Here is a 22,884-nt window from a genome sequence, read left to right as displayed (position 1 = left end):
GCTCGTTGTGGCCATGGCCTGGTGCCCATGAGGATGAGCTGACATTGTTCAAACCATAGTTTCTTACTTGAAATTGGAGGCCCTGGGTAGTCTTGGTCAGTTTAAGAAAGGTGACAAACAGTTCCCTGCTTTATTCCTAGCAGAAGATAATTTTTCTGTCTGTCCCGCCAGCTCTATCCCCACCCCACTACTGTCCCCTCCCTCACACTCATGATGGGGATCAGCCCCATGCCAGTAGTCTGCCCAGGAGGATCTGCATCTGGTGCTCCCTTCCTTCATGTCATGTGCTTCACTCCTGCCCACCCAGCCTGTCCCACAGATTTAGGGATAGGTGAGTCTGTGGTGGCTGCGTGGAGCCAGTGGGATGTGACCATGACCCCACTCTCCGTGTGCCAAGGAAACCTCTGCCCTGGGGCCACAGTGTAGGGGACAGATGCTCTGCCAGCAGGTCCCGTGTCCTGTGCCAGCATCCACAGGCTCACAGCTTGGAGAAAGAGCTCACCAGGCACCCTGCCATGGCTGCAGGAGCAGGGCTGGCAGCACAGGACACGTGTCAGCCCAAGGGGTTGTCCTGTGCTCCAACACCTCCCTTCCCTCTGTCCCTGCAGGAGAGGGCTCCTGGCAAGACAACCAGTGGGGCTTTTCTGGAGAAACTGCCTATTTCCTGGATGGTTCAGTGCCAGGAAAACAGGATCCCTGCCCATGGAACTCCCTCCAGTTGGCACCACAGAGACACTGCCCTGGGAAACGGGAGACACAAAAGGCTTTAAAAAGTGAGTTGAGAATGGAGACTTGTACTTGGGTTTGATCTTCCTTCCAGGCAACGATCGTTGCCAGGAGGAGGATTATAGCCTTGGATACACTGAGATCCTTCCAGCCCTTCAATGCCTCTAGGAGGACAAGCTCTGGGCTTGGAGTTGAGGATGGAATGCATCACTGGGCTCCCACTTGAATGTTACAGAGACTCAACAGGAGCTGCACTCAATCAGGAGTGAGGACCTGACTGAGGAGGGTTGTTGCACCCCCTTATTTTTCTCCTCTACCAGTGGAAACATGGGTTAGATTTTCAGCTTCACTGTCCACAGATTCAAGAACACCCCAAAATGACTCGCACGTGTGTGCTGTGGGCTTACTCAGTGCTGGGACCGGTGTGGGCACTCCCAGAAATTCCTGACAGGTGTTTTCTTCCCTTTCAGCCCTGTCTGGATCCCATCGTGGAGATGCAGGTGGGTACACCCTGAGCAAAAGCATCTTTCTAGCTCCAGGTTGACACATCTCTGTTGGGCTGAGGGATGCAGCCACCATCAGGAAAGGCAGCTGGGAGGTTTCCTGGTACCCCATACAATTTTGGGACTCCTCCATGCAAAGCAACAAGATGCTGGGGAGAGAGTCAACCCCAGCAGCTGGGGAAGCCCAGACATCCAAGTCCTTTGGTTGGTGCAGGACTCAGCCTCCCTGAAGGTCCAAAAGGAAGAGGCACCTCTGGGCATGCAGTGGCCTGCACTGTCCTGTACTCTCCAAAAAATATACCTGATGTCTCAGCTGAGTCCCCAGGGTGGGTCAGTCCAGATTCCAACTCCATCAGGAGCAACAGAGCCCTGGGGACTGGGAGCAGCTTCCCACTCTTCCATCTTTCTGTGCCTTCAGTGCTGCTCCCAGGCAGAGCTGAGGTTGGGAGTGGGATTGAGGTTGGGATTGAGAGCAGAGCTGTAGGATTCCACCCATGGACCACAGCCTGGGGCTCTGGAGCAGCTTCAGCCCAATCCGAGACCAAGGAGCAAGTCCCTACCCTTGTTCCCTGGTCTGTGCTGCAGATGCAGACAGGGCGGTGCCCCTGCTGGGGACATCTTTGCAGCCTCGTGTTCACCCAAATGTGCTTCCAGCTGCCACAGGGACCAAGCTGTACTCCTGCCAGCCCCTCTCTGTCCCTGTTGGTTCTTGCCCTGCAGAGGAACCTTGGACCCCTCTGTCCTCTGGTGCTCTCTCAGGTGCAGGTCAGGACCCCCTGGGGTTCCTGCCAGGGCTGAGATCAGTGTTGTGCTGTAGCAGCTCTGGAGTGTGTTGTGGGATTGTTTGTGCACTGCTCATGGCTGGCCCACGCTGGTGGCTCATCCCAATCCCAAGGCTATTGAATGCTCCTGGATGCATCCCCCCTGTATTTGCTGTTGGCTGAGGAGCTCACAGCTGGGAGCAGAGAACCCTGTCCCTAAATCCCTCCCTTTGGACCCCAGCCCGTTGCAGTGTCTACAAGCTCAGTCTGTTTTTCCTGTTATTTTCCAACCACATATGGAGCTGCAGTGCCGCCCACCAGTGCTCCCAGATGTGCCGCCCACCCCTGGCTCCCAGATGTGCTCGTCCATGTCTAATGAAGCTTTTGAGCAGACTTGAGCCCCACAACCAGCAAACCCCACCTCTCAGAGACACCAGCAAGTGCCTTCTCCTGCTCCAGCGTCTCCTTTTATCCCTTATTCAGCCCTGCAACCCTCGCCCAGATGGCCCCACCTCAGAGGCTTTTGTTGGAAGAGGTGGATTAGAAAAACCTCTCTTGTCCAGGGGCGTTTCAGTCCCCCACTGCTGTGTGAGTAATGAATTCCTCACCTTCTCCTCTTTGTACTCACCTGCCACTTTGCCCCAGGGAATACTTCCCCTGCCCCATGGTGGGAACAGGCTTTTCTGCCCAACTGGGATGGGTGCCAGCATGACCTCTCTCTTCTGGGTAGTCTCTGCTTGTGCCTCTCCTTGGAGCAGGAAGAGGAAAGCCCTGTCTCCCCACACCACTGAGCTGAACCTGTGTCCACACCAGCTGCAGGGGATGTAGAAATACAGGCAAGAGTCCTCAGGTGCCTCAGGCACACTGGTGACACATCCTCGTCCAGCTTTACTTGGGATTAAGCTCTCTGTTTATCCAGCTGTGGGGTGAGCCAAAGGCACTAGCACAGTGGGGAGTCAGGGCTCCTGATGTGGTTTCCCCTTTGCCTGGGACATCCATCTCCTTCTCTGGGCTCCTGTCCCATGCCACAGAGAATGATAGAACCATAGAATGTCTCAAGTGGAAGGGACCCACAATGACAACACAATCACAGAGTCATTAAGGTTGGAAAATGCCTCTAAGATCATTGAGTCCAACTCCTGGCCCTGCACAGACACCCCAACAATACCCCCATGTCCCTGAGAGCGTTTTCCAAATGCTCCTTGAGCTCTGGCAGCCTTGGGGCCATGTCCACTGCCCTGGGGAGCCTGTTCAGTGCCAACCACCCTTTGGGGAAAGAACCTTTTCCTAACATCCAACCTAAACCTCCCCTGAAGCAGCTTCTTGCTGTTCCCTCAGGTCCTGTCACTGGTCACCAGAGAGAAGAGCTCAACACCTTACCCACCTCACAGGTACACCTGGTCCCTTCCTGCTGTGACCCTATCATGGTGGTGACACCTCATACACAGGCTGAAATTGTGCAAAATGGGCATTAAATTGTGGGGAACTTACTGTTGCCCCACAGCAATCCCTGCCCCTGCATCTCGTAGATTATCAGGTTATTTCAGGTTACTGAAGATACCGTTTTCAGGTCTGATCATGCTGAGGGGATCTGTTGCTTCTGCTATCTAAGCAGCCCCCTAAAAACTCACCATGTGCCTCTGTGCCTGGGGACACAAAACAGGATGAATGCATGGAGAACAGCACTGCAAAGGACAGAGGTGACAGAGGTGGCAGAGGTGGGAGAATGGCAGGCAGACAGGTGGCAGAGTGGCAGGGTGGCAACTGTGGCAGGACAATCAGGCCATGCCAGACTGGCTCCCCACGCAGCTACTTGCACAGTGAACCTGTTTGTTTGGGCAGATACTTTGCTTCACAATCTGAGTCCTGCAAAGGTGACACCTGTTCTTGCCTTGCTTTGGTGGTGCCCAAAATCCACATCCCTGTTTCCTCAATCAAGTCTGCACTCATCTTCTGGCACTGGGGCAGGCTTCCTGCTTCATCTTCCATGGTAGAGAAGGCCCTCCTTTCCCTCACTTTTTTTTTCCCCACTGAACTCGACTGTGTCTAGAGCTCAGGGATTGCCCACCTGGGGGGGTCACCTCAGTGCAGCCACCTTGGGGAACCTGAGGGCTCAGTTCTCTGTGAGTGGCTGAGGCTGCCCACACACATGGGCAGAGGTGCTGCCATGCTCCATGCCCTGCTCTCCAGCAGTGGTGCCTCGATGAGCTCCATGGGAAGGGAGAGATAACAGGAGCCCCCCTTGCTGGGGCCACAGTTGGCAGTGCCCAACCCTGGCCAGGCTGAGCTCAGACTGGTGTCGATGTGCTCCCTGCCTGAACAGACCGTCACAGGGGTGCTGCTCTGGCTATCCGTGGGTTTGCCTGGCTGTCTTTCCCCTGGGAACTGCAGCATTTCCAATCCAGCATGTCCTAGCTTTTGATGCCTTCCTGTTTGCACTGCAGGTTGAGTATCCTTAGACACCAGCAATTGGTCAGGGCTGGGCACAGGCTCCCTCAGACCTCGGCTCACCCTTCCCACCCCCTTGGAGCCAGAAAGAGGGTAGCAAATGTGACCCCATGAAGAGAAGGAGCAACAGCCCCCTCTTGGGGAGGGAAGAGATGTCAACCCCCCCTCTCCACGCCACCTATGGACAGCCTGGTAATAGGGTGGCCAAGTTTGCACAAGAGCAAGACACTCACATCTGTATTCAAATCCCAGGAGGGTCCCACCACACCCAGAGCCTCCTGCCAGAAAGGGACTTACTACAAAAGCAAAATAACGATAAGGAACAAGGGACCATCCCTACCCACACAGGGCTCTCCCAACCCTGTTTCTGCTTGCTACCACCCAGAAAAGAGATTTTTTTGTTCCTGCTTGTCCATCTGAGAATGAAGCAGGAGACTTGGCGGCTATTGAGAAAGGGGTTAAGTGCAATCCAGAGAAGATCTCAGCTTCTGTGGTAATCCCTGCTGCAGTTGCACGAGGTGGGCAGCAAGAACAGTCAAGAACAGGCAGGTATTTTTCTGTGGAAACTTGAGAAGACTTAGCCTGGAAAGCAGAAAGGCAGCAGAAATGATGCTGTGATGAGCCTCGGGGACAGGACTGTCATTTCCTGTGGCATCAGCATCAGCAAAGGGGAATCATTTTTTCACATAAACTACTATATTATTATCCTGGAGTTGATTGACACAGCTTTTCCAGGGTTAAATGCTTAATGAATCAAAGTGAGGAGGTAAAACACCCTACAAACAGACTGGCAGGGTGAACACAGCAGTCCTGCAGAGAAGCCCTGTGCCATGGTGATGGGCACTGCCATGGCAAGGGTCACTCTCTGTGCCCCTATTTAGACGTTTGCTTCCCAGACTCTGCTGCCAGTCACTGCTGTCACACTGGAGCTCATCCCCTGTGAGATCTCCAGCAGCAGAACCTCTGCAATGGAGTCAGGGCTGAGGGCTTTTGCATCACAAGCCCTCAGCACAGGCTAAGCCCCACTGCACCCCAATACCACAGCAATGGGCAGGAGGCTCTGCAGAAGATCCAGCACTGGTGCAATGTGTGATGTGCATGGGTCAGCTGTGAGTGCCAGGAAAGTCCCTTGCTTCAAAAAATAGAAGTGAGGCAGGGTGTGAGGAGCCTCAGCTCACATCCTGAGTGCGAAGGTGTGACCCTCAGCCTGCAACACAGCTGCACTGGGAGCTGTGTCTACCAGCCTCCCTCCTTAGTGATATCTGCTTGTTTATTATTTTGTTCACTTTCTTATCCCATTGTGTAAGCAAGCTCCAAATGTCTTCCTTGGAGCCAGGAGCCCAACCTCCTTTGGCTCACTGCTCCGTGTGCAAATGCATCTCATTATTCACTTGTGACCATATTAAAAACAGCCTCAGTATATGTCTGGACTCCTCAGGGCTGTCACGAACTTGTGATGATTAAAAGTGGTAACACAGCCGTAGCTGTTAATCATGGTAGCTGTGAGACTCTTGGAGCTTTTCTGTATCTTGGGGTGTTTTGATGTTCCCATTGAATCCATGTATGGGCTAAACCTAGGGTGGGGGCAGGCTGGGGCTGAGCCTGGAGTCAAGGACCGTGCCCAGGGGGGTAGATGGGGCTGATCCCAGGGATAGAGGCTGTGCCCAGGGAGGAGACAAAGGATGGGGCTGAGCCCCTCCCGTAACGGTGATGCCCGAAGGGCCGGGCTGAGGTTGATCCTGGGGACAAGGACCGTGCCCGGGAGAGGTAGATGGGGCTGGTCCCGGGGGCAGGGGCAGCCGCGGAACCCGCAGCTCGGTGCCGCCCCCGCAGCGCCCCCGAGCGCGGTGTCCCGCCCGGGTGGGCCGGGGCGGCGGTGACTCAGCCGGGAGAGGCGGGCGAGGAGGAGGCGGGGGAGGAGGAGCGGCAGGAGCCGCCGCAGCCTCCGCGGAGCTGCTCACCTGCTTGGTCCCGCCATGGTCCGCCGTCTGGCCGTCCTGCTCCTGCTCCTGGCCCTCGGCTGCCTCCTGGGCATCCTCCTCCTGCTCCTCGGCTCCGGGGACACGCGAGGCCCGCCGGGCTTCAAGGTGAGCGGGGCTGCGGGGCGGCACCGTGCGCGGAGTGGTGTGGGCTGCGGGCACCGGGGGGTCCCGGGCAGCCGGGGCTGCGGGAACCGCAGTGTCCAGCCAGTGTGCGGGATTCCCCGGGCAGGAGAGGCTCCGCCATCAGGGGGTCCCCAGCGTCACGGGAGGCGCCGGGGCTGAGGGGTCCCCGCCCTGCCGGAAGGGTCTCAGGGAGAAGCCCCCGCCGGGTGCGCAAGCCCCGGTGTGTCACTGCCCGTGCGGGACCCCCGGCTGCGGGAACCCCGACCGCCCATCCCTAGTGCCTTAGACTAGTGCCATCCCTGCGCTTTGGGAAGGGAATCTGTTGGACACACTGAAAGATTGCGGCCCCCCACACCAGAACAGCCGTGTCAGCATCTGCTGCTGCAGCTCTGCCTGGGTCGGGGCTCCACGGTGCACCCCAGCACCTCCCAGCTCCCCGGACTCTGCTGCATCGCCTGAGCCAGCGCTGCGGGGTGACAAACGCACTTCCCTTTGAATGCAAGCTGCTTTTTTTCCTTCTTTTTCATTGTAAATTCAGATGCTGAAAGAAGTTTCCGAACAATTTTATGTTGGCCAAGTACCTCTTTTGTAGTTCAAGTCTTTTGTTTTAAAACAGTTCCAGGCTCTTGTCTTGGAAAATGGTCCATCTAAACCCCCCTTTTTCTCATCCCAGGCAATTTGCATGGAAACTTTCTGAGCCAGCCAGCGTGCTAAGCGTGCTGCCTTCTCTCTGGGTTTGTCAGATGTAATGAAGATTGGGATGAGATGATGAGCTGGCTTAGCCAAGATGATCCTCACTGCTGTTAGTATAACTAGCAATGATTAACTTCTTCCCTGTGACACCTTTCTTTGCCACCCATTGCCACATGCTGGAGCATCTTGGCCATGCCTCAGATGGTTTCAAGGTGGATTTTATATCTTGGGACATGGGGGAATTAGACTGGTATCAAGACCCCCATATGTAGCACTTGGGTCAGCCTGGAAAGCCTTTCTTCCTTGGGGTTCCAAGATGGAACTTTGGTTTTAAGCCAAATGAACTCCCAGAAATTTAATTTTTGTGCTTTTTTGTGCTTTTTCTCTCTCTGGGTGGTAGCACCTTCCAGTCTACAGGCAGTGCTGCAGTTTGGGGACGAGCATCCCTGAACACTCATATGGGTCCCGGCCCAGCTCCGCCCAAGGCTGCACTGCCCAACCCAGGGACTCAGAGTTCCTGGACTGCCAAGTGTCACAAAGTCCAGCATGGGGCATGCACTGGTGTCCAGCAGTGCCTGTTTCCATAGGGCTTGCACAAAGCTCAGGACTGTTTTAGGAATGCAGAACTTTGTGTTCGTCTAACTCAGCCCAAAAGATGCCCACTTGATTTAGAGGTCAGTCCTGCTGTACGAGACTCGGGGCATGTCGTCCCACCCGCCTGGGGAAGATGTGGTCCTTGCTGGCTCAGTCTGCATTAGCTGCTGGGTGATAGTGCTGTTCCCTGCTGAGCTACAGCTCCAAATCTTCCCTTCCCAGCTCCTTTGCTTGGAAGATAGCCCTAATGCCATCCCGGATTAGTTATCTGCCTGCTGAGGGACTGATCCCAGCAGAGCAGCATCCCATTTCCCTTGTGAGTCTGCAGTGGGGCTTGTGGCCTGATGGCCCTGAGATGCTGCCTCCTTTCCCTAGCCCTTCTCTTCCCTCTTTTGGCAAATGTATTCAGTGGCCATTTCAATGCTCTCTGGGCTCTTCCTGTGCCAGTCATGCTGGCAGTGCTGTGGCTGCTGCAGCAGGAAGGAAATCTGTAAACCCGGTTGCCCCATGGTGTCACCACCCTTGAGGGAGGCAGGATGTTTGGGTGCAGGGCTGACCCCACATGCGCCATGGGGCAGCCTGGAAAGCCTGTGGGGTGGGAGCTGAGTCCTGGGCATGTCCATCGGGCATGGTGCCAGGTTGCAGCATGTGAGGCATTCTCAGTGTCCCCATCCACCTCCTATCCTGGTGTGAGGGTAGGAGGCAGATAGGGACAGAGCCATGCACTGACCAGGAGCCCTGAGCCCCACCCCGTGGCCTCTGGGGACATCACTGTTCTCTGTGTCCTCTTTGCAGGGGCTTTAGGGCTGAGCAGTGCTGGCTGGGGCTGGGCTGAGTGATGCTGCATTGGGGCAGAGCCTGTGGGGTGACTCAGGAGGCAGCAGGGCCAGGGCTGGCACTGGGAAAATTTCCCAGTGTGGGGCCACTATGGGGACCCCTCTATGTCCCCCAGCCCTGTGGCATCACCAGGGTCTGGTCAGAAGGTCCAGTTAGAAAAATTTGTCATCCCTGTGCCACCAGGAGATGCTGGAGTTGGGGACTGTCCCACACATACCAGACCCTGTGAAGCCCTGGGTGCTGGCAGACAAGCATGCCAAGGGCAGATGAGAAGGGTGATGGAAGCCAGGTGCCGGTGTGGGAGTATGCCAGGGCATTCTTGTATCTCACCAGCCCTCATTTGCAGCGTGCTCACTGGCAGGCACAGGGCAGCTCAGTGGGCAGAACTGAGGGCAGCACTTATGCTGCAAATCACTAAGGGAATGGAATTTTGTCCTCTGTCTTGGGGCCCCCCACCTGCAGGGCCCCTGCAGCCCACCTGCCTGTGCCCACAACTCAGCCATGCTCGTGCTCACATGGCAGCACACGCTGCTGCCAGATGGGGAATGCAGTGGCTCTGATGCCCAGGCGTGGGCTCCGGGCCAGGAACTGGCACCATTGAAGCACCACTGTGGGTGACCTCATCCATGATTCCCATGGGGATGCTGGAGACATGTGGTACCCTCGGATCTGGAGGAGGGGACATTCCTTCAATGCTGGGATGCTCTTGGCTGTCCAGATCTGCCTCAGTCCCTTCATGCACACATAGGTTCATAGAATCATAAAATCAACTGGGTTGGAAAAGACCTCTGAGCTCATCAAGTCCAGCTCTTGATCCAACACTGACGTAGTTACTAGACCATATCTGCACACGTGGCTCCCGCCCCTGCTCACCATCACCAGTGCTGCAGCTAGGACAGGCTGAGGTGGCAAAGCCTACTCCTGGGAGCAGGACAGGAGGGCTGACATGAGGCTGCAGTGGTTCCTCTTATGCTGGAGTGGCCATAGGGCAGCAGCTGGCTGGGCACCAGGCACTCCCTGGGGCTGGCCATCATGTTAGCCAAGCCAAGTGCTGCTGCCTCTGCTACCAAAACCAGGGGTCCCACAGGATGTCTCTTGCCTACCAGTCCACACTTGGCAGCAATGGGCTAGGGGTCTGAGAAGAGAGACCCCCCCCGACCCCAATCCACAAGTGTTGGCAGCAAAGGGCAGTAGGATGTGCCTATGTGGAGCAGCTGGTTCTGCAGCCTTGCCCCAGCATTGCCACTGTGACTGCAACACGTCACCTCTGCATGGGGCTTGCCCTGGGTGCAGGCTCCATGCTGCCCTCACTGCCACCCACCTGTAGCCAGGTGTGCCCTACTTGCCCAGGCACTTACACGACATGTGTGCCCATGCACACCCATACACACACCCCCTCCTAAATGCATGTACACACAGCCACAGGTGCCCCATGTGCACACGAACATGCTGGCACACCTGTGTGCATAGACACCTCACCTTTGCACACGAACATGCAGGCACCCCCATGCACCCACCTCCACATCTTTGTACACACATGTATGCCCATGTGCACACACACACACGTGCACACCTGCAGCATGCACATACATGCACACATACAGTCCACACATACAACCCCACCCCAGGTGTGCACCCCCACACATGCACCCCCGCATCAGCTCTCCATGGGATGAGAAGCAGGGCATAGCTGAGCCAGCCCTTCTGAAGGCAGGAGGAAACCTACTGGAATCAGCTTTCCCCATCACAGGTAGTGGATCTGCTCACCCTGGAGTCAGCCATGTGTTCTGGTCCTGCCATGGGGTTGGTCTGGTGTCCTCCCAGGTTGACCCCATTCCTGATGTGTGGCAAGTATCCCTGGCACTGTGGGTTGTCCTCACTGCCTCACACTCCAGTATTTCTCAGCCCCTGCCACCATGTAGATATCCCTGTCTCCACCCTCATCCCCCTCTGCGGGCTGCAGCCCCTCCATGGCATCCAGCACTGGAGACTGCTGCCAGGATCCTGGCTGTGCTCAGCCTCAGTTTTGGGGGTGACTTGTCAATGGTTTCCCTTTGGGGACAGCCTTGTCACCTGTCACCTTTTACGCCATCTGATACCTGGGGTGGTGTGCTGCCCCATGAGGAAACCGGGGATGTGGTGGCTGCAGGTACATGGGCACAGGTGCTGCAGAGGTGCATCCACAGGGGCTGCTGGGTGACTGCCCATCTGGTGGTGCAGAGAGTGCTATGGTGAGGAGGGACTGGGGTGCCGGGGGTCCATGGCCCATATTGCACTGGGCAGAGCGGGTGCTGAAAGCCCCCTGAGCCTGCTCAGAACACTCACCCCAGCACCCAGCCCAGGGGTTTAGGTTGGGGTGTTGGGAGGAGTTGTCAGAGCCTCTTTCCTTCCCTCTGCAGGGTTTGGCAGCACTGGAAGCTGATCCCTCGCACCAGTGCTGTGGCACACCAGCCCCAGACTGGCCACAGAGGGGGATTCTGTGCTGGTTTGTAGCTTTTGGCCCAGGGCAAGCAAGTGGAGGCCAGGGGCGGGTCATGGGTGTGAAATGGTCTTTTGGGGAAGGAGGGTGTACCACTGGTGTGGGGCCATGAGTTCATGGGGGAATGAGGGCTACCTATAAGTGGGGACCCCAGGTGTTCCTGCCTCTGCCCTGGCACTACACTGTCTGAGCTGGCCAAGACCAGGGCATAGGGGCACCCATGGCAGGCAGGGCTGGGGTGGTTCCCAGCAGCCAGGCAGGGTCTGGCCCTAGGTCTGGGCAAGGCAGGAGCAGACAAAGCCTTGTACGAGGTTCAACCCTTAGATGGCTTCACTCCAGAGATGCTCTGCTGGGGCAGTGCCAGGTCCTGCCTTGCTTCCCCCCAGCCCTAAGGGGGCACAGCGGGGGCCAGTGTGGGCAGCCCCAAGTGCCCAGGCAGGGGGGGTCAGGCAGAAGGGTCTGCATGGAGGGGCTGCAGGCAGCATGTGGGTGTCCCCTCCCTAGGAGCTGGGTAACCTTGTTTGGCAGGAGGGGTAGGGTTATTTATAGCCAGAGAATGGCCAAGCCATAAAAGGCCAGGAGGGATGAGGTGCCTGGCTGCCCTTCTTTGGTGAGTACATCCCAAGGGGCCACTCCAGGTATCCCTCCCTGCCACTGGCCCCAGGGACCTGCTGGCATGGCTCAGCATGGATGCAGGCAGTGAGGAGCGATGCTGGAGAGATGGGAGCCTGCAGCAGGGGAAGAGTCCCCAAGACTGTACTCAAGGGGGTCCCCATGCCCAAAAAGCCAGAGACCCCACGCCATTCCAAGCAGCATCCCAGAATGGCCAGTATACTGCTCCTAGTTGCATCCCAGGCAGTGCCTTGTGCAGGCAGGTGTGGGCACAGCTGTGCCAGGGTGGGCTGAGCAGAGCTCACCTTTGCCAGATGATGCTCTGGAGATGCTGGGCACTGCCAGGGTAGGAGCGGTTGTGCACAGAGCCCCAGTGCCTTCCTCAGGAAGGGCTGGAGCAGCTGGGGGCCTTCCACCTCCAGGCCTGACCCAGAGCCTTCCCCCCGCAGTACGGCATCGTGCTGGACGCTGGGTCCTCCCATACCGCCATGTTTGTGTACAAGTGGCCTGCGGACAAGGAGAACGACACTGGGGTGGTCAGCGAACACGGCATGTGTGATGTGGAGGGTAAGGGCTGGCCTTGGCCTGGGGCTAGCGGCTGGTGGCGCGGTCTGTCACGTCCCTGTGGCAGGGCACCATGGTGCAAGTGCCCCTGCCATGCCCAGCCCAGCTGCCTTCCTCTGTACTCACCAGTGCAGTGAAGTGTTCTAAGGGGTTCAGCTCTATTCCCAAAACCTCTCCCAACTCCCCCCAAGGCTTGCAAGCATGCATTCTTGTGGTTTATATTTTCCTGGCAGGCACTGAACCACCAGAAAACAATCCAGCTCCCTGTCTATCCCAGTGAGGAGCCAGGGTTGGTTTTCCACTCTCCATGAATGAACTTTCCGCGGGCTGTCAGTGAGCAGGGGATGTGGTGTGGCTGGACCCTGGATGGCTCCATGTGGCTCCATGCTCACCTGCCTTTTGGAAACCCTGGGAGGGGGGCAAAGCTGCCCACTGGGCACCATCCCCCCACCCACAGGGAGCATTGCTGTTCCCTCTCTGCAGGTCCTGGCATCTCCAGCTACAGCTCAAACCCTCCAGCTGCTGGGACAAGCCTGGAGCAGTGCCTGAACCAGGCCCTGAGAGATGTGCCCAAGGAGAAGCACATGGCCACGCCTCTCTACCTGGGTGCCACAGCTGGCATGCGCCTGCTCAAGTGAGTGCTTGCTCAGGGGGCCCTGCCATGCCAATTTGCCACACATGGCAGTGGTGGAGGTGCTGAAAGACAGCTGAAGTGTTGCCCCTTGGCGGGCAAAGCTCCTCACCACCCAAGTGCCCAGCTCCGCGTCCCCTGCAGAGGTGGTCCTGCCTTTCAGAACAGAATATGCTCTGCAGGGTACAGCCAGCAAAGCACTGGTGGAAAGGGGCTGGTGTGGGGCCGGCACCAGGATAACCCACTTGGACTTTGTGTCTAGCTAGGAGGAAAATACCTCTGCACCCACTGTCAGCCTGACAGGGCACAGTGAAAATAATTGGTAATCAACCCCCAGAAAACATAGAGGAGGGGAGCTGTGCTCCCCTTACCTAGCCCAGGAGGGATGGATCCCATTGTCCTAGGAAAAGGGAGCACACCTCCATCCCCACTACCTGCCTTGTTCAGCAAAGGGGAATTAGCTGGGGTTTTCTGGGGGACATCCCTGTAGGTACCCAGGCAAGGACTCATATATCCCACCCCCCTGTCAAGGCAGTGCTAGTCCCCAAGGGCTCTGGGGGCCAGCGGGGATCCCACTTGCTGCACCCCAGTGCAGTCCCATCATTCTGTCTTCTCACCTGGCCCACAGCATCGCGGACCCACAAGCGTCAGACGCCGTCCTCAGAGCTGTGGCAGGCACGCTGAAGACATACCCCTTTGATTTCCGGGGGGCAAAGATCCTGTCAGGGGAAGAGGAGGGGGTCTTTGGCTGGGTCACTGCAAACTACCTCCTGGAGAACTTCATCAAGGTGGGCAGGGGACAGTGACACACAGCAGGATGGCTGTGCTGGCTGGGCTGTCCCACAGCTCATCATATCCTTATGCCCACTCTTGTCTTCCTGGCTCAGCGTGGGTGGCTTGGAGAATGGATCCAGCCTCACAGGAAGACCTTGGGGGCCATGGACTTTGGGGGTGCTTCCACACAGATCACCTTTGAAACCCAGGACACCATTGAAAACCCCAAGAACGAGGTGATGCTGAAGCTGTATGGCCAGGTGTACAAAGTGTACACCCACAGCTTCCTCTGCTACGGGAGGGACCAGGTCCTCAAGAGGCTGTTCTCCAAGCTCCTCCAGGTACCGCATGTGCTTGATGTGGATGCTGGCTGTCACAACGCCACAGGTGCCCCCTCACCCTGGTGTTTACACTGGGGTGTCCCCCAGGCCTGAGCCAGCTGGGTTTCCCAGCCAATTCTTCAGTTTTTCTCCAAATCCTATCCTGTGTTCCCAGGGCTTCCATCCACCATCTCCGTAAGGTGATGCACCCCTTGACTAGAGCCAAGACACCCAAAGCCACCTTGAGACACGTGTGGCAACTGCTCTGTGTCTCACTGCTCAAGCTCCAGAGGGAGCTGGAGCTATGATACAGCTTGTGCATCCTGTGTGTCCCTCCTCTGGCAGGCTGAGAGCTACCACGGAACTGTCCCCAATCCTTGCTGGCCCATGGGCTACAACAAGAGCCTGTCACTGAGTAGCATTTATGACAGCCCCTGCACGGAGAAGGAGAGGCCAAACCTTGTCCTCAACACCACCATCACCTTGGTTGGCACCGGGAATGGGAATCTCTGTGCTCTGCACGTCAGCAAGCTCTTCAACTTCACCACCTGCTCCTTCTCCCACTGCTCCTTTGATGGTGTTTTCCAGCCGAAGGTTTCAGGAAACTTCATTGTAAGTCCTGGCCCGAAGCAGGGTGGTGACCCAGCTGCTGGGTGGGTAGGTTGTCCCCAGCACCCCCAGCATCACATGGTGGCAAAGCCAGGCCCCCAGCTCTGCAAGGGCGGTCGTTCGTGCTCACCACACCAGTCAGTCTCTGTTCAAGGTTAGAGAAAGAGCCTGTCCCACAGCTGCTCCCTTCTCTCCATCAGGCCTTCTCCGCCTTCTTCTACACGGTGGACTTCATCCGGACTGTGATGGAGAGACCTGTGCACCTGCCCAGTGACCTGAAGGACGCTGCAGAGACCATCTGTGCCACCAGCTGGAGTGAGGTGGGTTCCCTGGGCACAGCAGGGAAGAGGGGACTGCTCTGTGGGGAGCATAACCCAGGCTCTGAGAGCAGCCCTTGGAGGGGGCTGGGTGTCCTGGCCCCCATGGAGTAGGGGTAAGGCAGGTGACAGCTCCCACATGGGACCAGGAGGGGCTCAGGTGGGTATGGGCAGCCTTGGCCTGACAGATGCAGCCACCCAGAGCTTCAGGCCACAGACACAAGCCTGGCCCCTGCTGGCTTGACCCCTCTTCTTCCCTCTGTGCACCCAGCTACTCCAGAAAGCCCCCAAGCTGGAGAAGAGGCTGCCAGATTACTGTGCTGTCAGCACGTTCGTGTATTTGCTCACCACCAGAGGCTACAACTTCAACAACCACTCCTTCCCCAATATCGCCTTCCAGAAGAAGGTGAGTAGCACCAAAGCACATCTCCATTCCATGGGATCTCTTTGGAGTTAGGCAGGAGATGATTCCACACCAAGAAAGAGCCAAGCAGAGTGAAGGAAGATCTTGGGGAACAGGGGCAGGACAGAACTCTCAGTTTTTGGTTGGATCTCCTGGAGGATGGGAAAAAAAATGAGCCAAGCTTGTTGTAGGGTGAGGTGAGGTCCTTCAGCCCTTCCTTGGCCCTCAAGACACCAGCCATCTCAAACTATGCTTTGCTTAGGCTTTTTGGGAATTTACCTCAGGGCAGGATCCCACTTCTGGCTGCATGCACCATGGGATGGGCAACAAGATCAGGACTGAACTGAGCAGATGAGGTTCTGCTCCCATGGGATAAGCCCACTTAAGCACAGGATGGTCACTGCTCTGTTCCTGGGCTAACTGGATCCATGGGCAAGCAAGAGTTCAGGGTGTTCTGGGCTCCCCCACACCCTTCTCCTCCCTTGGGCTGACAGTGAGGTGGTTCCTGAAAAGGCTAGAGCACAACTCTAGTGAGGACTGGCTGAGGGAGCTGATGGGGCTCAGCCTGGAGAAAAGGAGGCTCAGGAGGGGACCTTTTAAGAGCTATGTGAAAGGAGGGTGGAGTCAGGTACGGGTTGGGATCTTCTCCCAAGTAACAAGTGACACGACAAGAGGAAACAGCCTCAAGTTGCACTAGGGGACGTTTTGGCTGGATTTTAGGGAAAAGCCCTTCACAGAAAGGGTGTTAAGGCATTGGAACAGGCTTCCCAGGGAAGAAATAGTCACCATCTCTGGAGTGATTTAAAAGACATGTGGATGTGGCACTTGAGGACATGGTTTAGTAGTGGCCTTGGCAGTGGTTGGACTCCTTGATCTTAGAATCATGGAATCATTAAAGTTAGAAGAGACATCTAAGATCTCCTGAGGCCCACAGAGCTGGGCTGGCTGGCTGGCTGGGTGACCATGCCATGCTTTTTCCACAGGCAGGAGAAACCTCCATTGGCTGGGCCCTGGGCTACATGCTGAACCTCACCAACATGATCCCGGCAGAGAAGCCCTCCTCCCACAAAAGCATGTTGTACAACCACTGGGTCATCCTCATCCTGCTCTTTGTGGTCACCACCCTGACGACCCTGGTTACTGCCGTATGTCTGCTCCGGCGCAGTAAGTCCAGTGCGATCTGACGGTGGGGACAGCGTGGGCCGTGTCTGCAGGACCCAGCACCATCCTGCCTGCTGGAGTCTCCATGGTCTGAACACCTGGGATGCAGCAAGTGCTCAACGTCCTCCTCCAAGGCCTGACACTGTCCCAGAAGGAAAGCTGTCCCCTTTTGCCCTCCCCTTGCCCTCAAGCTGCAGGAAAGGAGGGACAGAAGAGGAAGGGTTTCCCAGCACTACTCAGGGATGGACGCAGGAGCAGGTTTGGGAACGGGATATTCAGAGGTGGGACATCTTTCTGCCACCAGAGCTGAGTTGGACTGGGCCAATAAGCGAAGGCGACAGCAGGATTTATTTTCATTTGTATGAGAGTGGGTGGGGAATATTACTTACACCAGTCTTTACAGCTGACCTTGCTAGCCTGTCCCTGGAGCATCAGCCCTGCCTCCTGGGGAGCTCTAGGCAGCATCCAGAGCCCACACTTGTCCTTCTGGCCTGCACACAAAACCACACTGACCTTCCTGAAGGCCAAATCTTGGCCTAGACTTCCACTGCTCTCAGCAACCAGATGTGGGGAGCCAGCATCTTCCAGGTCCCCCTTCAGCAACCAGACATCGTGCCTTCCCCATCCCTGTGGTTCCTATGCCAGACTTGCCTTTGCCACCTCCATCCCCTGGTGCCTGCAGCTCTGTGGTGCATGTCCATGACAGCGCAGAGGCCATGGGCTCGCTTTGGGAGCCAGACTTTGCTCTGCACTGGGATTTGAGCCTACCATCACCCTATGCCAGGCAGCTGGGAGGATGCATCTTCATTTCCATTTAAGAACAGGGACATGCAAACATGAAGAAGGTTTGATTTTGTCTGTTTGGTTTTTTTTTTTTTTTTTTATAATCTGAAATAAACCTTTGTAACCACTGCTATGGCTTGGTGGCTCCTGATCAGCAACAGGCAGATCAACCTGTCAGAGCCAGGGTCAGGGTCTGCCTGAAGGCCTTATCCCTTGCAGCCCAACCAGTGCTGGGACACTATCACGACTTGATTTCTCTATTTGTACCAGCCTGGAGACCCCCAAAGATGGACTGAGGTGGGCTGGAAACCTCACTCCAGTCTAAGGCCCACCTGGAGATGGAGGAGTGCCAGCCAGCCACAGTCATCAAGTTCAGGTTTCCCCATCACTGCAGATGCAGTCCTAACTAGGTAAACTGGCTGCTCTCGGTGGATGTCCAGCTGATTCAGCTGCATCTGAATTTCTTAGAAGAGGAAATGCAGTCTGGATTCTGGAAAGTACCTGGGTTCTTAGAGCAGTGTTTCAGCTTCAGGGACCAGAAGTGCCTCTTCCTTCCGTGTGAGATGTGGAGATAGACCCTGAGCCTCACTCCACCACGGGGTGAGGGAGATGAAGGGCCTGGGGAAGAAACTTGGGTTTGAGAGTTCAGAACATCATCTGAACTGGAATCAGGTTTGCCCTGTGCAGAGAGATGGGGAGCAGCCAGTGGAACAGCTGAAAATAAAGTGTTGCTGGGAATGGGTGGGTTAAGTCAAGCACAGTGTTCCAGGAGCTTGGTCAGAGCAAGGAAGGATGCTGGGAAGTGAGCAAACCTGCAAATCAGAGCTCGTGCTGCTAGCAGGAGCATGGAGGGCAGCGAGAAACCACAGCTCCCTATCCCTCTGTGCATGGGATTTAAGACAGTACCATATCCTTGCCAACTAGTTATGGATCTGGATGGGCAACCTGGGACTGGCCAGATGACATGCCCTGGCCAGTGCCAGCACCACAGAAAGGGGCCCTGGGCACATGGTCACCCCTGTTGCAGAGGAAAAGGATACCCCAGAGGACACCCAGCTAGGGGGCTCAGCTCAGCCCTGTTCAGGTGGGTGGGAAAAGCCTTGCTGCTGCAGGCGTAGGGACATGGGGACTGGCTGGGCTCAGGGTACAGAAAGCACACAACAACAGCTCTGTCCTCACAGCTTAGCCCAGACCTATCTGTGTCTAGAGCCAGCTCGCAGCAATCCATGTGCCAATGGAGTGTGAGTGTCACCGTTCCCTTGGGGTGACGTTCACCACCTGCTCTGCCTGTCCCACTGCCGGCCTTTACCTCATCCACAACGAGCACCTTCAGTTCTTGACTTTTATTGTACCCCCAGTGCAATGTTCAGAGGCCATGGGGCAGGCAGCAGTGATCCCTGTGGTGCCTCCACCACACTCTCGCTGCAGGATCAAGTCCTCTGAGCTTCCAAACAGAGCCACCAAGCCCACCAGACTCACAGGCAGCATGGGCAGTGACCAGCTGGGCAGCAGCAGGGGCTGCAGCGGGACACAGGTACAGAGTGCTGTGCTTTGCTGGCTACTCCACCACATCCCCATACCCGTTCCTCCTCACCGGCAGTGCGGCGCTGTCCCTGTCCTCTGTGTTGAGTAGGTTTTCTGCAACAGAAAGTACAAGCTCCTTGGACCTCCAACTACCCTGGTGTGTTTGCCAAGGGTGGGCAGAGAACCACAGAGCCCTGGTGAAGTGTTTAAAGCCTCTTCAGGTGGGCCCAGCTTTGGGACCTCAAGGTGCTTTGGGAGCTCAAGGTACATGTGGGAGAGAGCAGCAAGCAGCCATGGGAACTGTCCAGTGCCTCTCTTAGTGCCTCTCCAGCTCTATCCACTCTACAGAGCAGCACATCTCTCTACACCTCATTGGCTCTCTCCATCCCTTACCCTCTCCTTCCTCTTCCAGCAGACAAGCCCTTCATGCTAGCTCGTGTGAATCCCCAAAGCAGGCAGGGCAGCAGTTAGCAGCAAGTGCACCCAGCCCACGTCTCCAGGCCTGCTCCGATACCGCTGTGCCCAGAGCACAGCGGGACATGGGAAATGAGATCAGATAGGGAGCTCCAGCCACCACACATCCTCCTGCTCCCATCCCTCGGCTGCAAAGTGCCAGTGTGGGACTTATACTGAGATTTTGGCAATTACACAGTCACCAGTTTAATTACGAGACAGGAACAGCAAACTCATTACTGCAGCAGCGAAGAACCAGGCACAACAAGCCTGGGGAAAGCAACAGGGAGTTGTGAACGTACCTGAGGGCTGAGATACCCCACCAGTCACGCTGAGCTCCTGTGGGGACTTGCCTGTCTCCAGGTAAATCCAGAAGTCGGAGCATTTCTGTGTCTCAGCTCTGGTTACCACATAGCTCGCGAGGGACCCTGCAGCTGGGGAGGCCGAGGTGCTTCTGAGGGTGCCACCAGCACCTTGGTGGGGACAACACCTGCTGCAGCTGCCCAAGACGCCTCCTGAACCGCCGGGGCGCCGGGAGGTGACCGGAGCTAGGGAAGAGCCCCCCACAACAAGGGCAAACACCTGTGTGTCCGCAGCACCAGCCGGGCCAGGCACTCACCCGCGGCCAGCAGCAGGCTCCACTGCGGGCTGTACGGCAGCTTCTGCCGCGCCAGCTTTTGCACGGCGAAGGCGGCCCCGCTGCCTGCCGAAGTCGGGGACGGGGTTACTGAACACAGCCGGGCCGGCCCCGCTACCCCTGGGGAGCGGCTGGGGACAACCGAGGAGGGGGGCTGGACCGGGCTGTACCTGCCAGGAAGGTGCCGATGCCCTTCATGAACGCGTGGGACTGGCAGGCCGCGTACTGCTGCAGCGCCTGTGGGGACGCGTCAGCGCCGGGGGTTGGAACCCTGTCTGGCCCTCTCAGCCCCGGCCCCACCGGCACAGCCGGGTTCTGCCCGACCCCCTCAGCCCCGGCCCCACCGGCACAGCCGGGCTCTGCCCGACCCCCTCAGCCCCGGCCCCACCGGCACAGCCGGGCTCTGCCCGACCCCCTCAGCCCCGGCCCCACCGGCACAGCCGGGCTCCCCAGCCCGTCCCCCGCAGGGCGCACCGGGTGCTTGGCAGCCACATCATCCTCCACCCGCCGCAGCCCCAAGTTCACCATGGCGGAGCTGCCGGTCCCGCTCACAGCCCCGGGCGGACGCGCCGCTCGCACCCGCCCCTTCCGGCGCAGCGATGGCGGAACCGTCCGGGCTCTTCCACTTGCTGCGAGCCGGGCCGGGCCGGTTCCTCTGCTACTGCCGGCCCGGTGGCGCCGTCTGGTGAGAGCGGGCGGGGGCCGGGAACGGGAGCGGGGCCGGGCGGGGGTCGAGCAGCCCCGGCCTGAGCCGCTGCCTCCCACAGTGTGACCGATGCGATGGAGGTCTGGGCCGCGGACCTCGGCGACTGTCCGGCGTTTGGCTGCGTACGTACCGGGGCCGGGGTCGGCGGTGGGGCTCGCGCCTGAGGCCCGGGGTGCCGGTGGGGCGGAGATGGACTCGGCCCGGGTTAGGCCGTGTCGGACATGCTCTCCTCCTCCTCCCTCTCTGCAGCGGTGTCCGCCGGAGGAGCACAGCGCGATGCTCAGGTGGGTGCCGCCGCCCCGACACCCCCTGTCCTCGGCTTCCCTCATCCCGGGCTCCCCTCACCCCGGGCTCGTCGTGTTTCCCACTTCCCTCGCCCCCTGTCCCTGCAGGGCCGCCCTGGGGCGCGGCACCGCTGAGCTGAGCCTGGGCCCGGGTTCGGCCACGCTGCGGCTGCCGGAGGAGCCGCGGTGCCCGGCCCTCGCCCTCGCCCAGCTACCCCCCGCCGAGGCGCGCCGCCAGCTGCAGGCGCTGGTGTTCGGCATGGCCGGCTGCATCGAGACCTTGGAGAGGCGCCTGGAAGGTCCGTGGTGGGTTTGGAAGGTGTGAGGACAGGGGGAGGGCCGGCATCTCCTGCCACCTTCATGGGATCGTCACCCCGACCCAAAGTGCCCCACATGCCCCAGCTCAGCCTTGTCCTCTCAGTGGGAGAGGGTTGTGCCTCCCGAGTATCACCTCAGGTGGTTTCTCCTCACCAGTCCCAGTGGGCTAGCAGCAGAGCTGCCGCCATCACTTCCCTGTTCAGCTGGCCAGTTCCTGCAGCTTCACCAGAGCCCCCAGGCAGAGGACAGCCCCCTGCCGGGGCCCGGAGGACACAGTGGTGTGTCTCTGTTTGGAAACAGCCCTGTCTTCATGGCACCACACCAGCATCCTGAATGTGGGAGTCACCTTACAGACATCTTTATTTGAGGAGTCTGGGAAGATTTTGGGGCAGCAGCAGTCTGGATGGGAGTGCTGAGCGAACAGGCCTCAGTTTGGCTGGGGAGGCTTGGGATGCTGCAATGCTGTATTGGGGTATGTTGTCACAAGCTTTGGCTCTGGCTCCTGTCTTAGCAGCCGTGGAGACACTGGCAACTTCCTGCAGCCCTCAGAAGAACTCTGCCCAGAGCCAGCAGCTCTTCCTGCCAGGTAGGCACTGCCAGAGGCACCTGCCCTGGTCCTGCTGTCCTGCTTTCTCCTTCCTGGAGGCTGCTGGTCCTGCGTTCATGTGCTCTTCAGGACACACCGAGTACCCTTGGCTGTGGCTGCTGTCAGGCACCTGCTGTCCTGTGCCCTTCCTGACAGAGCAGGGGCAGGGCTCACTGTGCTGGCTCTCGGGGTATCTGGGGTGCTCAGGTCACAGGCTGGTCATCACCAGCCTCAGAAGAAGGGCAGTCCTTCTAGACTGGGAGCCAGGGCAGGTCCATGGCTCCTTTGGGAGAGGAGGCCAGGCTTGGCCCTTCCTCACCCTCCATGGCTGCTGGCCCTACATGACTGGGCTGCTGGAAGCTCACCCTGGCCCTGGAGGGAGTGTCAGGGCTGATAGAACACCTGGCTGACCTGCAATCTGCATCCTGCCTATCCTCGACTGAGGCAGACCCCAGCCCCAGGAAGAACAGGGCTGCTGGCTCAGCTTTACCAGCCAAAAGGAAGGTCCCTGGGGAGTCTCTCATTAACCCTGGTTTCAAAAGGTCAGTGCTGGCTGCACGGGGACCCCATGGGCTCTGCTTGGGGCATGGGCTTGGGGCTCTGATGCTCCCTCCATCTCCTCCCAGCAAGAAGGTACCGTCTGGAGTGAATTTCGAGGACTCCTGACTAGTGCTGTCCTGTGCCCTGATGACAGCCCTGTGGAGCCCTATCAGCATGTGCATGGGTGGAGGAGAGGGTGTCCCTGTGTCCGGGGCCTGCTGAGCCCCTCGCACCCAGGGAGGCAACAGAGCCATCAGCACCTGGCAGTTGGCCCTCTGCTGGGGTGGTGGCAGGGCCTTTGAGGAGACAACAGTGCTTGCTTTCTCCCCAGCAGCACTTCTGGGGCAGGGGCCACCTCCTGACCTCATTTACCATGAATTGGTGAGGTTTGCAAGGAACTTTTTTATCACTGCAGAATAGAAAGATTGTCCGTGCTTATCTTCTTTCCAGTAAAAGGTGCTTTTAGCCAGCCGGTCTCTGCGGATGTGTCAGTGTATTCTGCCTCTCCCTTTCTCA

The 22,884-nt window shown here is 57.8% G+C and overlaps 3 protein-coding genes across 17 annotated transcripts; 2 read left to right on the top strand and 1 right to left on the bottom strand.

Moving 5' to 3' along the window:
• Nucleotides 1–6,194: 6,194 nt before the first annotated feature.
• ENTPD2 (ectonucleoside triphosphate diphosphohydrolase 2) lies at nt 6,195–17,449 on the top strand. 3 transcript variants are annotated; one of them, XM_050334295.1, is made up of 9 exons: nt 6,386–6,525; nt 12,208–12,325; nt 12,806–12,956; nt 13,582–13,741; nt 13,841–14,068; nt 14,393–14,659; nt 14,857–14,976; nt 15,245–15,379; nt 16,360–17,449. In XM_050334295.1, the coding sequence occupies exons 1-9, from the start codon at nt 6,415–6,417 to the stop codon at nt 16,558–16,560; spliced, it is 1,491 nt and encodes a 496-aa protein (XP_050190252.1). In that variant the 5' UTR covers nt 6,386–6,414; the 3' UTR covers nt 16,561–17,449. The 3 variants fall into 3 exon arrangements, with proteins under 3 accessions (XP_050190251.1, XP_050190252.1, XP_050190253.1); XM_050334296.1 differs by lacking the exon at nt 6,386–6,525 and adding an exon at nt 7,235–7,345; XM_050334294.1 differs by lacking the exon at nt 12,208–12,325 and having other exon boundaries at nt 6,195–6,525.
• On the bottom strand, nt 15,374–20,746 carry TMEM141 (transmembrane protein 141). Of its 5 annotated transcripts, none has more exons than XM_050334306.1 (5): nt 20,409–20,746; nt 20,105–20,171; nt 19,917–20,000; nt 19,600–19,731; nt 15,374–15,528 (listed from the first exon to the last, which is right to left on the bottom strand). In XM_050334306.1, the coding sequence occupies exons 1-5, from the start codon at nt 20,460–20,462 to the stop codon at nt 15,509–15,511; spliced, it is 357 nt and encodes a 118-aa protein (XP_050190263.1). In that variant the 5' UTR covers nt 20,463–20,746; the 3' UTR covers nt 15,374–15,508. The 5 variants fall into 5 exon arrangements, with proteins under 5 accessions (XP_050190263.1, XP_050190262.1, XP_050190261.1 ...); XM_050334305.1 differs by lacking the exon at nt 15,374–15,528 and adding an exon at nt 18,649–18,958 and having other exon boundaries at nt 20,409–20,576; XM_050334304.1 differs by lacking the exon at nt 15,374–15,528 and having other exon boundaries at nt 18,649–19,725; nt 20,409–20,743.
• On the top strand, nt 20,528–22,837 carry PAXX (PAXX non-homologous end joining factor). Of its 9 annotated transcripts, XM_050334301.1 has the most exons (7): nt 20,534–20,619; nt 20,702–20,762; nt 20,890–20,924; nt 21,033–21,223; nt 21,754–21,828; nt 22,277–22,370; nt 22,455–22,837. In XM_050334301.1, exons 1-7 carry the CDS (start codon nt 20,534–20,536, stop codon nt 22,492–22,494), a joined length of 582 nt encoding a protein of 193 aa, XP_050190258.1. In that variant the 3' UTR covers nt 22,495–22,837. The 9 variants fall into 9 exon arrangements, 6 of the variants coding, with proteins under 6 accessions (XP_050190257.1, XP_050190256.1, XP_050190255.1 ...); XM_050334300.1 differs by having other exon boundaries at nt 20,528–20,619; nt 20,702–20,924; XR_007631199.1 differs by having other exon boundaries at nt 21,754–22,370.
• Nucleotides 22,838–22,884: the final 47 nt, after the last annotated feature.

The sequence above is a fragment of the Myiozetetes cayanensis genome, unplaced genomic scaffold, assembly GCF_022539395.1.
Source record: "Myiozetetes cayanensis isolate MyiCay16 unplaced genomic scaffold, myiCay2020 scf52, whole genome shotgun sequence".
In the NCBI taxonomy this organism is placed as follows: Eukaryota; Metazoa; Chordata; class Aves; order Passeriformes; family Tyrannidae; genus Myiozetetes; species Myiozetetes cayanensis.
Note: the sequence above shows the minus strand (reverse complement) of the source record. Positions and strands in the feature narration are given on the sequence as shown.

Excerpts from the sequence above, each read along its gene's own strand:
- ENTPD2 (XM_050334294.1), top strand. The coding sequence starts at position 6,210 with ATGGGGCTGGTCCCGGGGGCAGGGGCAGCCGCGGAACCCGCAGCTCGG. Across the intron at positions 6,526-12,805 it reads GAGGCCCGCCGGGCTTCAAG|GTCCTGGCATCTCCAGCTAC; the intron begins GTGAGCGGGGCT and ends CCCTCTCTGCAG. Across the intron at positions 14,977-15,244 it reads GTGCCACCAGCTGGAGTGAG|CTACTCCAGAAAGCCCCCAA; the intron begins GTGGGTTCCCTG and ends CTGTGCACCCAG.
- TMEM141 (XM_050334303.1), bottom strand. The coding sequence starts at position 20,462 with ATGGTGAACTTGGGGCTGCGGCGGGTGGAGGATGATGTGGCTGCCAAG. Across the intron at positions 20,001-20,104 it reads CATCGGCACCTTCCTGGCAG|GCAGCGGGGCCGCCTTCGCC; the intron begins GTACAGCCCGGT and ends CGACTTCGGCAG. Across the intron at positions 19,732-19,916 it reads GAGCCTGCTGCTGGCCGCGG|CTGCAGGGTCCCTCGCGAGC; the intron begins GTGAGTGCCTGG and ends CGGCCTCCCCAG.
- PAXX (XM_050334297.1), top strand. The coding sequence starts at position 20,710 with ATGCGATGGAGGTCTGGGCCGCGGACCTCGGCGACTGTCCGGCGTTTG. Across the intron at positions 20,925-21,032 it reads GAGCACAGCGCGATGCTCAG|GGCCGCCCTGGGGCGCGGCA; the intron begins GTGGGTGCCGCC and ends CTGTCCCTGCAG. Across the intron at positions 21,224-21,753 it reads CTTGGAGAGGCGCCTGGAAG|CAGCCGTGGAGACACTGGCA; the intron begins GTCCGTGGTGGG and ends CTCCTGTCTTAG.